The 13461-nt window shown below is 41.9% G+C and overlaps 1 protein-coding gene across 7 annotated transcripts in view; it reads right to left on the bottom strand.

Moving 5' to 3' along the window:
* Positions 1 to 10718, bottom strand: part of WNK1 (WNK lysine deficient protein kinase 1) — a 150723-nt gene extending 140005 nt beyond the window's left edge. For 3 of the 7 annotated variants that reach the window (XM_044228034.1, XM_044228037.1, XM_044228036.1), the window contains exon 1: positions 8982 to 10717. In XM_044228034.1, coding sequence (XP_044083969.1) covers positions 8982 to 9740 — 759 coding nt within the window. In that variant the 5' untranslated portion in view covers positions 9741 to 10717. Of the gene's footprint in view, positions 1 to 8981 lie in introns of all 7 variants that reach the window. The other 4 variants (XM_044228038.1, XM_044228040.1, XM_044228043.1 and 1 more) reach the window with 3 other exon arrangements.
* Positions 10719 to 13461: the final 2743 nt, after the last annotated feature.

Here is a 13461-nt window from a genome sequence, read left to right as displayed (position 1 = left end):
TGGCTAGCGTAACTGAAGAACTGAGTTTTTAAATTTTATTTCATTTTAATTAAGTTAAATAGCCACAGGAGGCTAGTGAACAGTATATAAATCAAGGATGTTACCAGTGACTTACATTTACCCATGTTCACATTCCCTCTCTTAGATAATACTGAATTTTGTTAATGATTTAATAGCCAAATGCAATAAATTTCCAAAGTCTAACTAATCTCTACAACTCCTTTCTAGTCCTTCTAAAATCTGTTCTCCAAAACTACTACTATGCAAATTGGACTTCTCTACTACATTCTTTTCTTAAAATTTTATTCCCTTGATGCTACCATTCTTCTAGTGTTCTATTTAGTCCAACCCCTGGGTTCTTTTTTACCTTTGCCCACCCACTAATTATTCCTATTCTGCCCCAGGAAAATTATCCTCCCCTGTCTCTTACTCTGTTTTTCTCTGTATATTTATATGTATCCTCTCCCTAGATGATTTCATGCACTTTCATTATTTCAGCTGACTGAATGACTAACATAGACATTTGGGCATCTATAGCTTTACCTGGGACCTATTCTTTGAGCTTCAGTGCCTAATGAACTTCTTCATGGAGGTTTCACAAGTACCTCAGGCTTAATGTATCAAATTGAATGTATCTCCATAGCCTCTCCTCTCCCCACAAAAATAAAATCCCTAATTCTTATTCCTTCCCTCAGCTGACAGCACAATCATCTATTCCTACCCTTTTATCTGTGCTTCATTTTTGTCTCCAAATGCCAATTCATCACTAAACCCTGAATATTTTATCTCCGAAATATGAAGATTCCTTTCTCTACTACTGCCCTCATTCAGGCTGTAGAAACCTCATACTCATATCCCTAACTAAACTCTATACATCCCTTGTATTCCTTAAACCCATTTCTCCACAATTACTACCATGCAAATCTACTTACCTTCTTCGTTTATAATTCTTTAGTTACTCTCCACTGCCTATAGCTGAGTTTATTTGTGTGGGAGGTGTGTGTGGAAGATTCAAAGAGCATGTAAATATACACAATAATGATTGCTAGGAATTCTTCAAAATGTTAAGATGACCTGTGCATTCCAAATTTATCTTAATCTACAATGACCTAACAGTCCAAGCAAGGAGAGTATCCCCATAGAAATGAATATATCAAGTTATTTAGCACAAAACTACTAGCCATTAAGATGATCTTGTCAGGGGCTCAGTTTGTTAAGCGCATGCCTTCGGCTCAGGTCATGATACCAGAGTCCTGGGATTGAATCTCACATCAGGCTCCCTGCTCAGCAGGAAGTCTGCTTCTCTCTCTCTCTCTCTCTATATATATATATATCTGTCTCCCCTCCCCCTACTCATGCTCTCTTGCTCACTGTCTCTCTCTCTCTCTGAAATAAATAAAATCTTAAAAAATAAAAAGATGATCCCATCATTACCCCCAAGCAAGTTGTTTACTTCTATTAGTAGAGAAAATGATCACCAATAATGATTTGATTTACTAATTAGTTTCATCTCTCACTGTTTGGTTTATGTATTTTTGTGTTAGTTTGTGTTTAATTAACACAAGACCATCCACTATGCACATACTGACCAAAAGAAAAAAAAAAATCATTTGTCTCTGAGAAGCAGAACCTTGGCTGCACATTTCTATAGAAATAATTTTTTCTTAACTAACAGGAAAATGATGATTATACCAACTAGATTTCTAAACACTCTTTAAAAATTATTCCTAAACTCTTAAATTTCTTAAGAATTCTTGAATTCCTAGAAAAACTGTGTTTGCTTTTAAGGACAGTTTGCCTGAAGGTTCCTCCCTAAAAATCATTAAGCACATTCATTTAGCATAACACACTTAATATGTCAATCTTGCAATGCCAAGATTCAAGTCACAATGCCAAAAAGCAAATTCTTCATGAAAGTCCATCTGAAAGGCACCTGGGTGGCTCAGCCAGGTAAGTGTCCAACTGGTAATTTTGGCTTAGGTCATGATATCAGGATTGTGTGGTAAATTGTGTGGTGGGCGTGAACCCTGCTTAAGATTATCTCCCTCCGTCTGCTCCCCACTCAAAAAAAAAAAAAAGAGAGAGAGAGAGAGAAAATAAAGCCCATCTGAAAAATCTAAATTAATAAAAATTAAGGTGGAGATAGGATCAATTATGTCAATCACAAAACCAAGCAAATTACTGACATCATCCCTCTCATGTAGACTATCATTAACCAACCTTTTAAAAAGTACACACAAGGGGCGCCTGGGCGGCTCAGTAGGTTAAAGCCTCTGCCTTCTGCTCAGGTCATAATCCCAGGGTCTTGGGATGGAGCCCCCACATTGGGCTCTCTGCTCAGCAGGGAGCCGGCTTCCTTCCCCCCTTCTGCCTGCTTCCTTGCCCCCCTCTGCCTGCCTCTCTGACTACTTGTGATCTCTGTCTGTCAAATAAATAAATAAAAATCTTAAAAAAAAAAAAAGTACACACAATATTAAGTCTACACCTGATAAAGACAACATACTCTCCCAAATAAAAGCACTCTCAAGAAGAGCTTCTGGCAACTTCTCTTCAGTCTGAAAAGCTGCTCCCATGTGTCTTAAGATTTGATAAAACTCCTAAAATTGAAAAACCAAAAAGCTCCTAAAACTCAACTTTTTTTTTCTAACTAGAAACTTTATTTTATTTTTTACTAATTTTTATTTGGGTTAATCCAGTTGAGGTCAATTAGGAAAGGGTGGGGATTGAGGAAAGAATCTGTCAATATTAGAATCTGGGTGCTATTCTCTTCCAGACTTCTAAAATTTTGCTTTTTAACTTTTACAGAGCTAAATAAAGTAGTGAAAAAAGGAATTATATCATCTTTCCAATGCAGCTTTTTTAAAACTCAATTATAATTCCAGCGCCTTTTCCCCAATTTTCTATTGCATGTCCTAAAGACCAACTTTAAGAAGTTTAAAATATCCAACCAATTTGTAACAAGTGACAACATAAGTCCTTTAAAAAATGATTTTTTAAAGCACCATTATCCTTTTATTATCTATAACACTTTACAAAGTACCTTCACATAGGTTTTCAGTTATCTTCAGCAATCCAGTTAAGTCATATTACTAATAATAAATCAGCATTACAAATTTAAGTTCCTTACTCAGAGTCAGATAATTGAGTAACAGAGAACCCAAATGTTCTACAACTATTTCTAACTTAGAAAAGAACATAGTATTTATTAAAGTATATTGAGAATCTACTTATATCTTCAAAGAGCTCAAGAACTAGTTAAGGAGACAGAATATAAAGAATTTCGAATCATTCTGAAGAACACCATAGCAAATTCTGGAAGGTAATAATTCAAAAAGGCTGGCATTTGAGAAAGTGACAGGTCATAAAATTACAAAGTTAGGCAGAAGACAGATAAAGCTAAAGAATTTCAAAGCACTGATGACAACATGTTCAACTCCAAAGTTCCCCCAAAAGAATGATAGCAACAGTAAGAGTTTTGCTACATGAATTTTCAAGCTTAAGTATAGACAAATCAAACAAAATGTTCACAAACATCCTCAAAAGGACAACCTAAAAAGATGTTGTATCATCACAGTTAATACTTATGTGTGAGGCCCTGTCCCTAATGTTTTACACTTATATAATTCATTTAGCTGTTACAACAACTCTATAAAGTAGGTACTCTTATTACATTCCATTTTATCAATAGAAAACTAACACAGAAGTTGCCCAGTGACGCAATCATTAGCAGAGTCAGAATTTGAATTCAGGCAGTTATGTTCTTAATGACTAATGACTATGTTACACTGCAGAAAATAATGCCCTCTTCAAACCTAAATTTAGGTCATGCATAGTAAGTCTCACCTATGCCTGCACACTACAGTAGTCCTGTTAAGAAAAGAGAAAAAAAGAAAAAACCAAAAAATTCCTCAAATAAAATGCAAGATGCAAAAAATAAATAAATACAAAGAACTGGTAGAGCAAAACCTAGTAACTATTATGAGTTTTTTCATGTTCTACTAACATTTTCAGAAACTATAATTTGAGCATAACCACTCTTGCTTTTACAGCTTTATCTAAAAAAACTTAAGAGCTACTAGAAAACCCAAATAACAGGTTTAGAGTAATTTCTGAAAACGAGAGCTCAGTTTTAGTTGAAAGTTTCCATAGAGATTAAGCAGAATGACTTTCAAGTGACCGGAATCTTGCACTAAAACATAAATATCAAGAAATGAACTCAATCACCGTACAAGAGATTCCTCATTTGTTTTACACAAAAACAACCTTACACTAGGAATAACTGTGATACTTAAGATACTTAAGGTGAAGGGAAATAAGTAATAGAAAAGGAAAACATTTAAACCCTTAACACTAAGAAAAGCATTGAAAAGTCAACTTAAATATAATTCCCAATTCCTGTACCACAAAGATTACTTCCTACAGCAATAAATTTACATAGAGTTTAAATCATACCTAACCAAAATTATGCTGTCTTTAATCGCACTGTCTGTTAGGAGGGAAAAAGGATTACCTCAAACAAGATACCAATAATTCTTTAATTTGCAAAGCAGCAACACTTGAGTTATCTCAATATTGCCCATACTTATCAGTGATTGAGACTTTAAAATAAACAAGAAAAACCTCCAAAGACTATTCCCTGAAATCTTGTTCTGGGACTGAAAAATTACTGAAGATTCTCATCCTGAAAAACAAGGAATTTGGCACAAATGTAAAAAATAAAAGCAAAAAACACATCAATGTTCAAATGGAAGAGTCAGTTCAGGAGTTATGTTAAGAACTAAAGCAAAGAAATCACAGAACCATATCACATTTCTGCAGCATTGCTAAACTTTATAAAACATTAATAAAAACCTGTACACTTGAAACTAATGTAACATTGTGTGTCAACTACACTTCAACTTAAAAAAAGAAAATTAAGTTCAAAAAAATTAATATCATATACTCATGATGAGACATGACCCTTAATTAACAAAAACAACAAAAAGAACTCAGAGCAAAGCAAACACTGAGAACACTGGAGCTTAAACAAAATTTGACTTCCCCTTCCAAGTTGATCAGGAAACAATCTCATCAATATACAAAGTGAATACACAAAGTATCAAATTATCAAGCGAACTCTACAGAAGCAATTTGGGGAGAATGTACTTAAAGTGAAGTAAAATCATTTACAAATCTGTGTATAAATACATATTCATAAAAAATTATGCTACATTTCTTAAAAAACTAAGCTCCGTACATAGAAAAGCAATGTAAACTCTGCAAAGTCCAGCAATAACATTTTCTGACCAAGGCAACTGAGTGTCAAAATTAAGGTACTTCATTTGCCTAATAAAATCAAGTAAAGAAACCTACATCTTAAAAGACCAAAGTTAGGACTTAAGATCCTGTGGTATCAAAGTATTAACTAATATTATTTACTAGGAATTGATACTTGTTTTAGTAGGTAACTATGCATACTGTGACTCTAAAAATTAGCCTGATGGAAACAAATTTGATTTGTATACCACATTCCCTCATTCTCCATCCCAAAAAAGTCTATTTACACATTTGAATTGATAAAATCAATACCCAAACCAAAGTACTGAATTTGATATGGTTATAGAATTCTGAAGAAATCTGACCGTGACTTCCACACCAAAATACAACTGCTTCACTTGAGATGTACTGATCAGCATCTACTAAACTACAAATACTTTAACATTTCCCAAATCATTAGACCCTAACCAGTTTTCTTCGGGGCTCCTAGGTGGCTCAGTGAGTTAGTTAAAAGTCTGCCTTCAACTCAGGCCACGAGCTCAGGGTCCTGGGATCAAGCCCTGAGCCCCATATCCGGCTCTCTGCTCAGCGGGGAGCCTACTTGTCTCTCTCCCTCTGCCACTCCCCCTCCTTGTGCTATCTCTCTCTCTGTTAAATAAATAAATAAAATCTTAAAAAAAAAAAAATCCTAACCAGTTTTTTTTTAAAGATTTTATTTATTCGTTTGATCAAGAAAGAACACTGAAGGAGGGAGAGGCAGACTCCCAGCTGAGCAGAGAGCCCAGCTCAGGGCTCAATCACAGGACCCCTAGATCATGACCTGAGCCCAAGGCAGATGCCCAATCGACTGTGTCATCCAGGTGCCCTGATCCTAACCAGTTTAAAATTTGTCCTTTACCAGTCTAAGTAAGTCATTTACCTGCTCCATGATTTCAGGTTCTTTATTTATCCAGTAAGTAGTTGGGCAGAATAACCTATGATTTCTTACAATTTCAATACACTAAGATTTTTAACTCAACAACTGAATACAGTATTTCTCCTACCTTCCTATAGACAAATATGTATGTTAGGAGTATACTTCCAGTGAAAAAAGCTTTCCTTTTTTCCCAATGCTTTAGTAATCCCTTGACTTGTCCTTTAATTTGTATCCAAAGACAAGAACTCAAATACTCACCTAATGAACACATCAGGCAAATGTCCTGGGTCAAGAAACCAAAAATGCTGCCCAACTACTGCTATAAAGGATCCTGGGGCTAGGAAAACCACATTTTAAAAAACAAAACAAAAAATTGTATAAACAGGGTCAAATGACATATTAAAGTTTCTAAAGCAGGGTACCACTCAATAAGCTAGGATTTATTTGGTTCTACAGCCAAATCCTCAACTGGCTTAAAAATAATATGGTGATATTATACATAAGGCATCAGATATTCTTTAATTTGACCATGCCCAAGTCTAGATATAGAACAAAAATACAAAAAGGAATGAGTTCAAAGAAAAACTGAGAAGCTTAGACAAAATTATGACATTAGACAAACTGATTTTTCCACTGTATCATTAGTTCCAACATAAATGAACAATACAAAATGCCAGGTGAGGGGCACCTGGATGGCTCAGGTGGTTAACTGGCTGCCTTTGGCTCAGGTCATGATCCCAGGGTTCTGGGATCCAACCCCAGAACAGGCTCCCTGACAGGGGCTATGTCTGCAGGTTACTCTCCCTTTGCCCCTCCCCCCCACCTTGTCCTCTCACGCTCACTCAAATAAATAAGTAAAATCATTTAAAAATTCCAGGTAATTAAGGAAAACACACACATTACATTCTGATGAATCTTCAAAGTTAAATCACTGAAACTAACAAAATTAATCCATAAAATGCTCAAAATTTACTTGGGCCCAGTCTTAAGAAAGTAAGGTAACCAATTTAAAAATATATAGATCTATAAAGCACCTCTTCAAATGTAAAACCTTATAAAAGAATAAAATCCAGGGGCGCCTAGGTGGCTCAGTGGGTTGGGGCCTCTGCCTTCAGCTCAGGTCATGATCTCAGGGTCCTGGAATGGAGGACCCTGCTCAGCAGGGAGCCTGCTTCCCCCTCTCGCTCCGCCTGCCTCTCTGCCTACTTGTGATCTTTCTCTGTCAAATAAATAAATAAAATATTAAAAAAAAGAATAAAATCCAGGATCAGCAGCAATAGGCACCCCAAGTACAAAAGCAAAAAAAAAAAAAAAAAAAAAAGTGTCCTCATGTAAACCAGAATTTTTGCCTGTAAATCTGTAAACCAAAAGGAATCAGAACTACGTTTCTGAGTATGACTGACCTATAGGAATAAAGTTATAGTTTGACAAGATTTTTTTCAAAAAGGCCTGCACCCTTGCCCATATAAACCACCACAAAATTGATTAGTTTTTATTTCACAATGCCTTAGAAGTTCTATATCATTTACTGTAAAACTTAAGAAATTATTATGTTCCTAAAGAACTTGTCAGTTTTTAAGTTCATTTCCTTCCACACATTGACTTTTCCCTTCACTTTTGATATGGCCTTGGTCATTTGGAAGATGGCATTCAAAGGGTTAAGTGTTAACATATTAGTTCATGGATAAAATAAACTCCTAGATTACTTGGTCATTTTCATATCCTATTTTGATCCATTCGGTCCATTTTCTTGACAAGAAGAATATGAATAATGGCATTTTTCCTGTATACTGTAACTGACTTTTTCATCCAGTCTAACTCTGATTCCTCCAATAACCTCCGTTCACTTCCAGATGAGGGCAACATTCAATCAAGCTGCTATAGGTCAAACAACAAGTTGCCCAAACCTGGCTATTTAAACATAGAATATACTTGTGAACCAGAATGACACACCATTATTTACACCATGAAAACCTCTCTGAGAGGTTAAGAGCAAAGCATTGTGAGTCCTTTGGACTCTTGGGAAAGACTGACTTAAAAACCTTTCGTAACAAGTTTAAAATAACCATAGTGACATTACAACTCTCAAAGCACTTACACAGTGTTACATGGGCTCTTGTACTAGTCACTGTATAGTGAATGGGATGAAGACTTACTAGTTTTAATTTATGCTGTCAGAGAACTCTTAGCTACCAAAATGCTTAAGCAACATCAAGAGGCACAATAGCAAACACTTACTGTACCTTTCTAGTACGAAGGCATTTATCCAGAGAAGAAAGTCTTTTTCATAGTTTATATTAAATGCCTGTGCAATCACCAACTAAGATATAGCCCAAGTAAGGTCATTCAGGAACAAGGTCGTTCTTTCTTTAAAAGTACAGCCTGATCTCAGGCACGGAAACTCGCATGTAACACACCAGCAGCTCAACAGTGCAGAGCCTCCTGTGAGACTGAAATGCAAAGGGCAAGAAGCCTCTGTACTTTCCTAACTCAGAAACTTTCCCACTAACTTCGAGTTTCCTGCCAGACACTAAAAGAGTAACAAGTAGGTAAAGCGTTTGTACTAAGAAGATTTTCATCACTCCCCTCTAGTAGCAAACCTCTTTTTGGCTACCAGTTCTTATCCTACGTTGGTCATGCCCCAAATTCTACTTTCAATTCTTTCAAAAGTTGGCCTCCCACCCCTCCCATCGCCCCCGCGGAAGCGAACAGTTAAGAGAATGACCTGTAGGAGAGAAATTCAATCAACTGGATTCACCGAGCCAAATGTAGGTCCAAACCACCGTAAAATAAAGAAGTGGGGCTATACCTGCAGTTCACACCAGGCGACCTCCACAGTAGTTTCAGTGTCCAGACCTTTGTAGACGGTCTTAAAGGAGCCTCTGCCGATCTCGATGTCAAACTTGAGAAAGCGGCCATCATTGGACATTCCCACGGCCTTGGTCTCCAGCTCTTCGATGTCATCCTGTTGCTGGCTCCGTTCCTCCTGCGGTTCCTTGGCGCTGCTGCCGCCGCTGCCGCTTCTGGCCGACGGAGGCTCCTCTTTGCTCCCCACATGGTTGGGCGGGGACACTTGGCGATCTCTGCTGGTACCGCCGGGGGCTGTCGCGGCGGCAGGGCCAGCGCCGGCTGGCTCCCCGGGGGCGGCAGACGCAGGAGGGAGCTGCGCTACCTGGGCAGCGGCGGTGGCGGTCAAGGTCTCCTCGCGGTGCGGCTCCGGCGGAGTACTCTGAGGCGCGACCGCGGACGCGGTGGGCTGGGGGAGAGGAAGGGGAAGGCCGGGCAGTTCCAGCGCCGTGGCGTTGGAGTCGCAGATGACGCTGCGGCGGAAGAAGCGGTGCTCAGTGGTGGTCGTGGTCGCGGCCGCGCCACGGCTGTCCTTGTCCATAGTGTGGCGGCGACGCCGGTACTCCTCCGTCCGGCCGGTCCCAGCGTCCGACGCCGCGCTGCCCAGTTTTTCTCCCACCGAGGAATCGGAGCTGGAGCCATTCTTGGCGGAAGGCGCCGGCGGCGAGAGGAACAGGGCGCTCGGAGTGCTGCTCTGCTTCTCTGCGGCGCCGCCAGACATGGTCGGTCCGAGGAGCGAGGCGAGCGGGCTCGGACTTGTGAATGAAGAGACGGCGAGGGGCCGAGCCCGCAGAGCGGCGGCGGGGTGCGGCTCCCGCTACGAGGGCTCCGGCTCCCGGCGGGGTCGGATGCGCCCGGACGGCTCCGCGCTCAGCACTGACAAGCCGCCCCGAAGGAGACGCGGGCCACTGGGCCCAGTTGCGGCGGCTGCTGCGGCTCACGAGGCGGGCTCGTCGGCGGGCGGTCGAGGAGCTGAGGCACGGGGGTTAGCGCCTCACGGTCCGCATCCATCCTGCGGCGAGCGGCGGCCGGGAAGCCTGGAACAGCAGAGGCGCCGCAGTCATGAGGGGCAGGGCAAGGAGCCGGCACCGAGTCGAAGCGGATGCGGCGGATGCGGCGGCGGCTCCAGCTCCCCGGGCTGGGCAGGCTAGGCCCCGGGGGCGGCGGCAACGCGAGGAACGGACGAGCGCGGACTCCCGAGCGGTGGCAGTCCCAGAGCCGACGAGGGTGGGAGGGGCCGAGAAAGGCGAGGGAGGGCCGGCCCGGGGGCTCCGGGTCACTCAGTCAGTCGGTCGCCTCCTCCTACACGCGCCCCCAGCTAGGGGGACCAGCCTCACAGGGCGCCCATCGCCCGGACAGGAAGGGCCGAAGCCTCGAAGCCTCGGTGCCTGAGGAGCGGGCCCCCCCTTCCCCGAGGCCTCCCCGCCCGCCCCGGGCCTGACAAACTCCGTCTCCTCCCGGGCCGGTGCCGGGGGCTGACGGAGGGAGGGAACGGTGGGGAGGGGAGGGCCGCTCACCGCGGGGCCCGAGCTCCGCTGCTTCTCTGGGCCGAGAGGAGAGGAGACCGAGAGGATTGGGTGACGGGGGTTAGGGAGAGTAAGTAGTCACCCCCACCAGGCGCTTTCTATCACCGAAGATGGGGGTGCAGAGTGGCCGAGTGTGGAGAGCCGCGTCCGCCGGGGAAACTCTCCGCGCTAAATGGCGCCGGGAGTCTGAAGCCTCCACACAGCCCGCTCGGACCCCGCCCCCCGCCGCCCGGGGCGCCCCACCCCCACCCGGCTCTCGGGGCTCTCGCGCAGCCGTGCTAGTACCGAGGTTCTCTGGGATTTGTAGTTTTCGCCTTTGAAGCATGAAAGGGATTGGGGAGGAGGGAGCCTACGACTTCCGTGATGCTCTGTGGTTGCTTTAGCCTGATGCCTCATGGGAGTTGTAGTTTTCTTTGGAAACCGCCCCCTCTGGAAGGCTGATGGGAGCGTCACCGTAGGTCGCTAAACCCCATCCTTAAACGCTAGCTAGGAAAATCATTATTTAGGGTTTAATTGTGGGAAAAGGGCCGGAAGAAAAAAAAAAAAAAAAAAGAAGGAGGCACAACGAGAGGAGACACTCCCATCATGCTCTGCTGAGGCGAGAGAGCGCTAAGAGGTTGCCATGCAATGAAAGATGATCTGTTGTTCATCTTTAATGGAGAGAGCCGCAGTAGTGTTGAGTGACTGTAAGGGTGTGGGGGTGGAGGAGGAAGGCAAAGCAAAGAGCCAGAACCTGAGCCCAGAGAGCCAGAGGGGCTGACGACTCCTTCCATAGGGTAAAAGAAATTTTGTGAAGATTGTGCATGGGATTAATAGTGATTAAATGGGTTGGGGGAGGAGACAGGGAGTATTATCTCCTCTCCTCTTCCCTTCCATAACAATTAAGGCCACACTCTCAGCTGCAGCCCCAGGATAGATATTCTGGCTCTCAAAGACGGGCTGCCTTCCTGAAAGCCAGGATCATAGCGAATCCTTTGCTTTACCAGAAAAAATTAACGATGCGGTGAGCGAGGATTCGAGAAAAGAGATCTTTGCGTCTTTTACCACAAACTTGAAAGAGCAGAGTTGACTTTGTTATGTAGTCGATTGAGCTTCATTTCCATCTTTCATTTGCTTAAGGGCTTAGTAAAACAACATCCCGTTTCTCTAGAGGTACATGAATGTACACATGTAATTTATACGTGGCTTTGGACATAGAAGAAATCTAGATCCAGGTGGTTCACAGTAATGGAATGCTTTTCTTGAAAGCATCCTTAGGCTATCTGGACCCCTTTGCTCCTCGCAACTACTCGAGATTGTACAGGTTGATGAGCACCAGGGGGCACCAGACAGAGTGGGAAGCCCGACCAGTCAGATGGCAGTTAAAAGTAAAGCTCTTAGCCCACCGTAAGAGCGGGAAGATCTTAAACGAACGCAAACGCAGCAGAGCGTCCCGCCTATGATCAGCGCCCGCTATCGAACGAACTCAGAAGCACACTTCCTAGCCCAGCGCCCCACTAAGAGTATGAGTAGTTTGGAAGCAACCTGACAGAAGATTCGTTAGCACCAGTTTCCTAGAAAATGCCCACAACTTATCGGGATGAACTCCACCTAGGGAGATTTGCTTTATAATTTATATTGATTCATCTGATATGTAAAATAGTTACACTATGTTTCAGTTTTTTTCCTCAAAAGCTACACTTTCAGATTTACAAAAAGTTTGTTGGTTCTGAAAAGAAAGGTTGTTAGGTTTCATGAAGCTGATAGAATATGAACATTTTAAAATATGAATTCAGGAAGAGCAACTAGAGTACATACTATCAAGGTCCTTGACAGCCATGCCTTATCAAAAAATTTTTTTCAACAACAAACAACTAAATTCATTGTAAATAATTAGCTGTTGAGGTAAAGCCACCCTTGCCCACCTGACAGCTTCTCCTACCAGTATAATATTAGCTTTACTATGAAAACAGGTACAACTTTATGTTGAATATAACCATATTGTGTACAATGGTTGGATTTAAAGGTTGAACTGTTTATCATTTGCCAAGTTCCTTTTTTAATGTTTACCATCTTCCAATTAACAAGATATTTTCTGTTACTCATTACTATAATATCCCTAATAGTACGTTCCCTTTCTCTGTCATTTCAATGATCAAATAAAGAATGGATCCCCCTGTAATCTATATAAAACATCAAATAAATAGAAGCAGCAGAAAAAACTCAATATACCATGGATGCGCTAAGCTCAGAGATTTTAGCTCCTGACAGGTGGATCCCCAGTATTTTATTGTCTCTACCCATGTTCTTTGTTCACTTTAGTCCTTGTTCATTTTCTCAAACTGAGTCATGGTTCTATTTCCCATCAACTCACAATTTATGTAAACATGGTCCCTGCCATTGGTGTCTGGCTAATAATGAAATCAGAAACAGCTTTGATTTAGACAGTGGCTGAACATACAAAATCTACCCTATTTTTGTATGTGGCATAATCCACAGGGTAGCTTCTTGAAGTATAGGGGAAAAAATACCATCTTGAGAACATTTCTTTTCTTGTCTCCTTTTGTTTCCCATGCCTATGGAAATATTTTTTTAAGATTTTATTTATTTATTTGACAGAGGGAGATCACAAGTAGACAGAGAGGCAGGCAGAGAGAGAGAGAGAGAGAGAAGCAGGCTCCCTGCTGAGCAGAGAGCCCAATGCCGGACTCTATCCCAGGACCCTGAGATCATTACCTGAGCCGAAGGCACTGGCTTAACCCACTGAGCCACCCAGGTGCATCCCCCCCTGGATATTTTTAATTTTACCTGGCTGTCCTGTGGAACTCAAGGAAGAAGGAAGATCCAGGCAGTTAAACAATGAAGAAGAGACTTTTTAAAAATCTTTTTTATTAATAATGAAATATTGGGGAAGGTAGAACTTGCCCTATATCAAAG

This window comes from Neovison vison, chromosome 12 (assembly GCF_020171115.1).
Source record: "Neovison vison isolate M4711 chromosome 12, ASM_NN_V1, whole genome shotgun sequence".
Taxonomy (NCBI): Eukaryota; Metazoa; Chordata; class Mammalia; order Carnivora; family Mustelidae; genus Neogale; species Neogale vison.
This window is presented reverse-complemented; position numbering and strand designations above follow the sequence as displayed.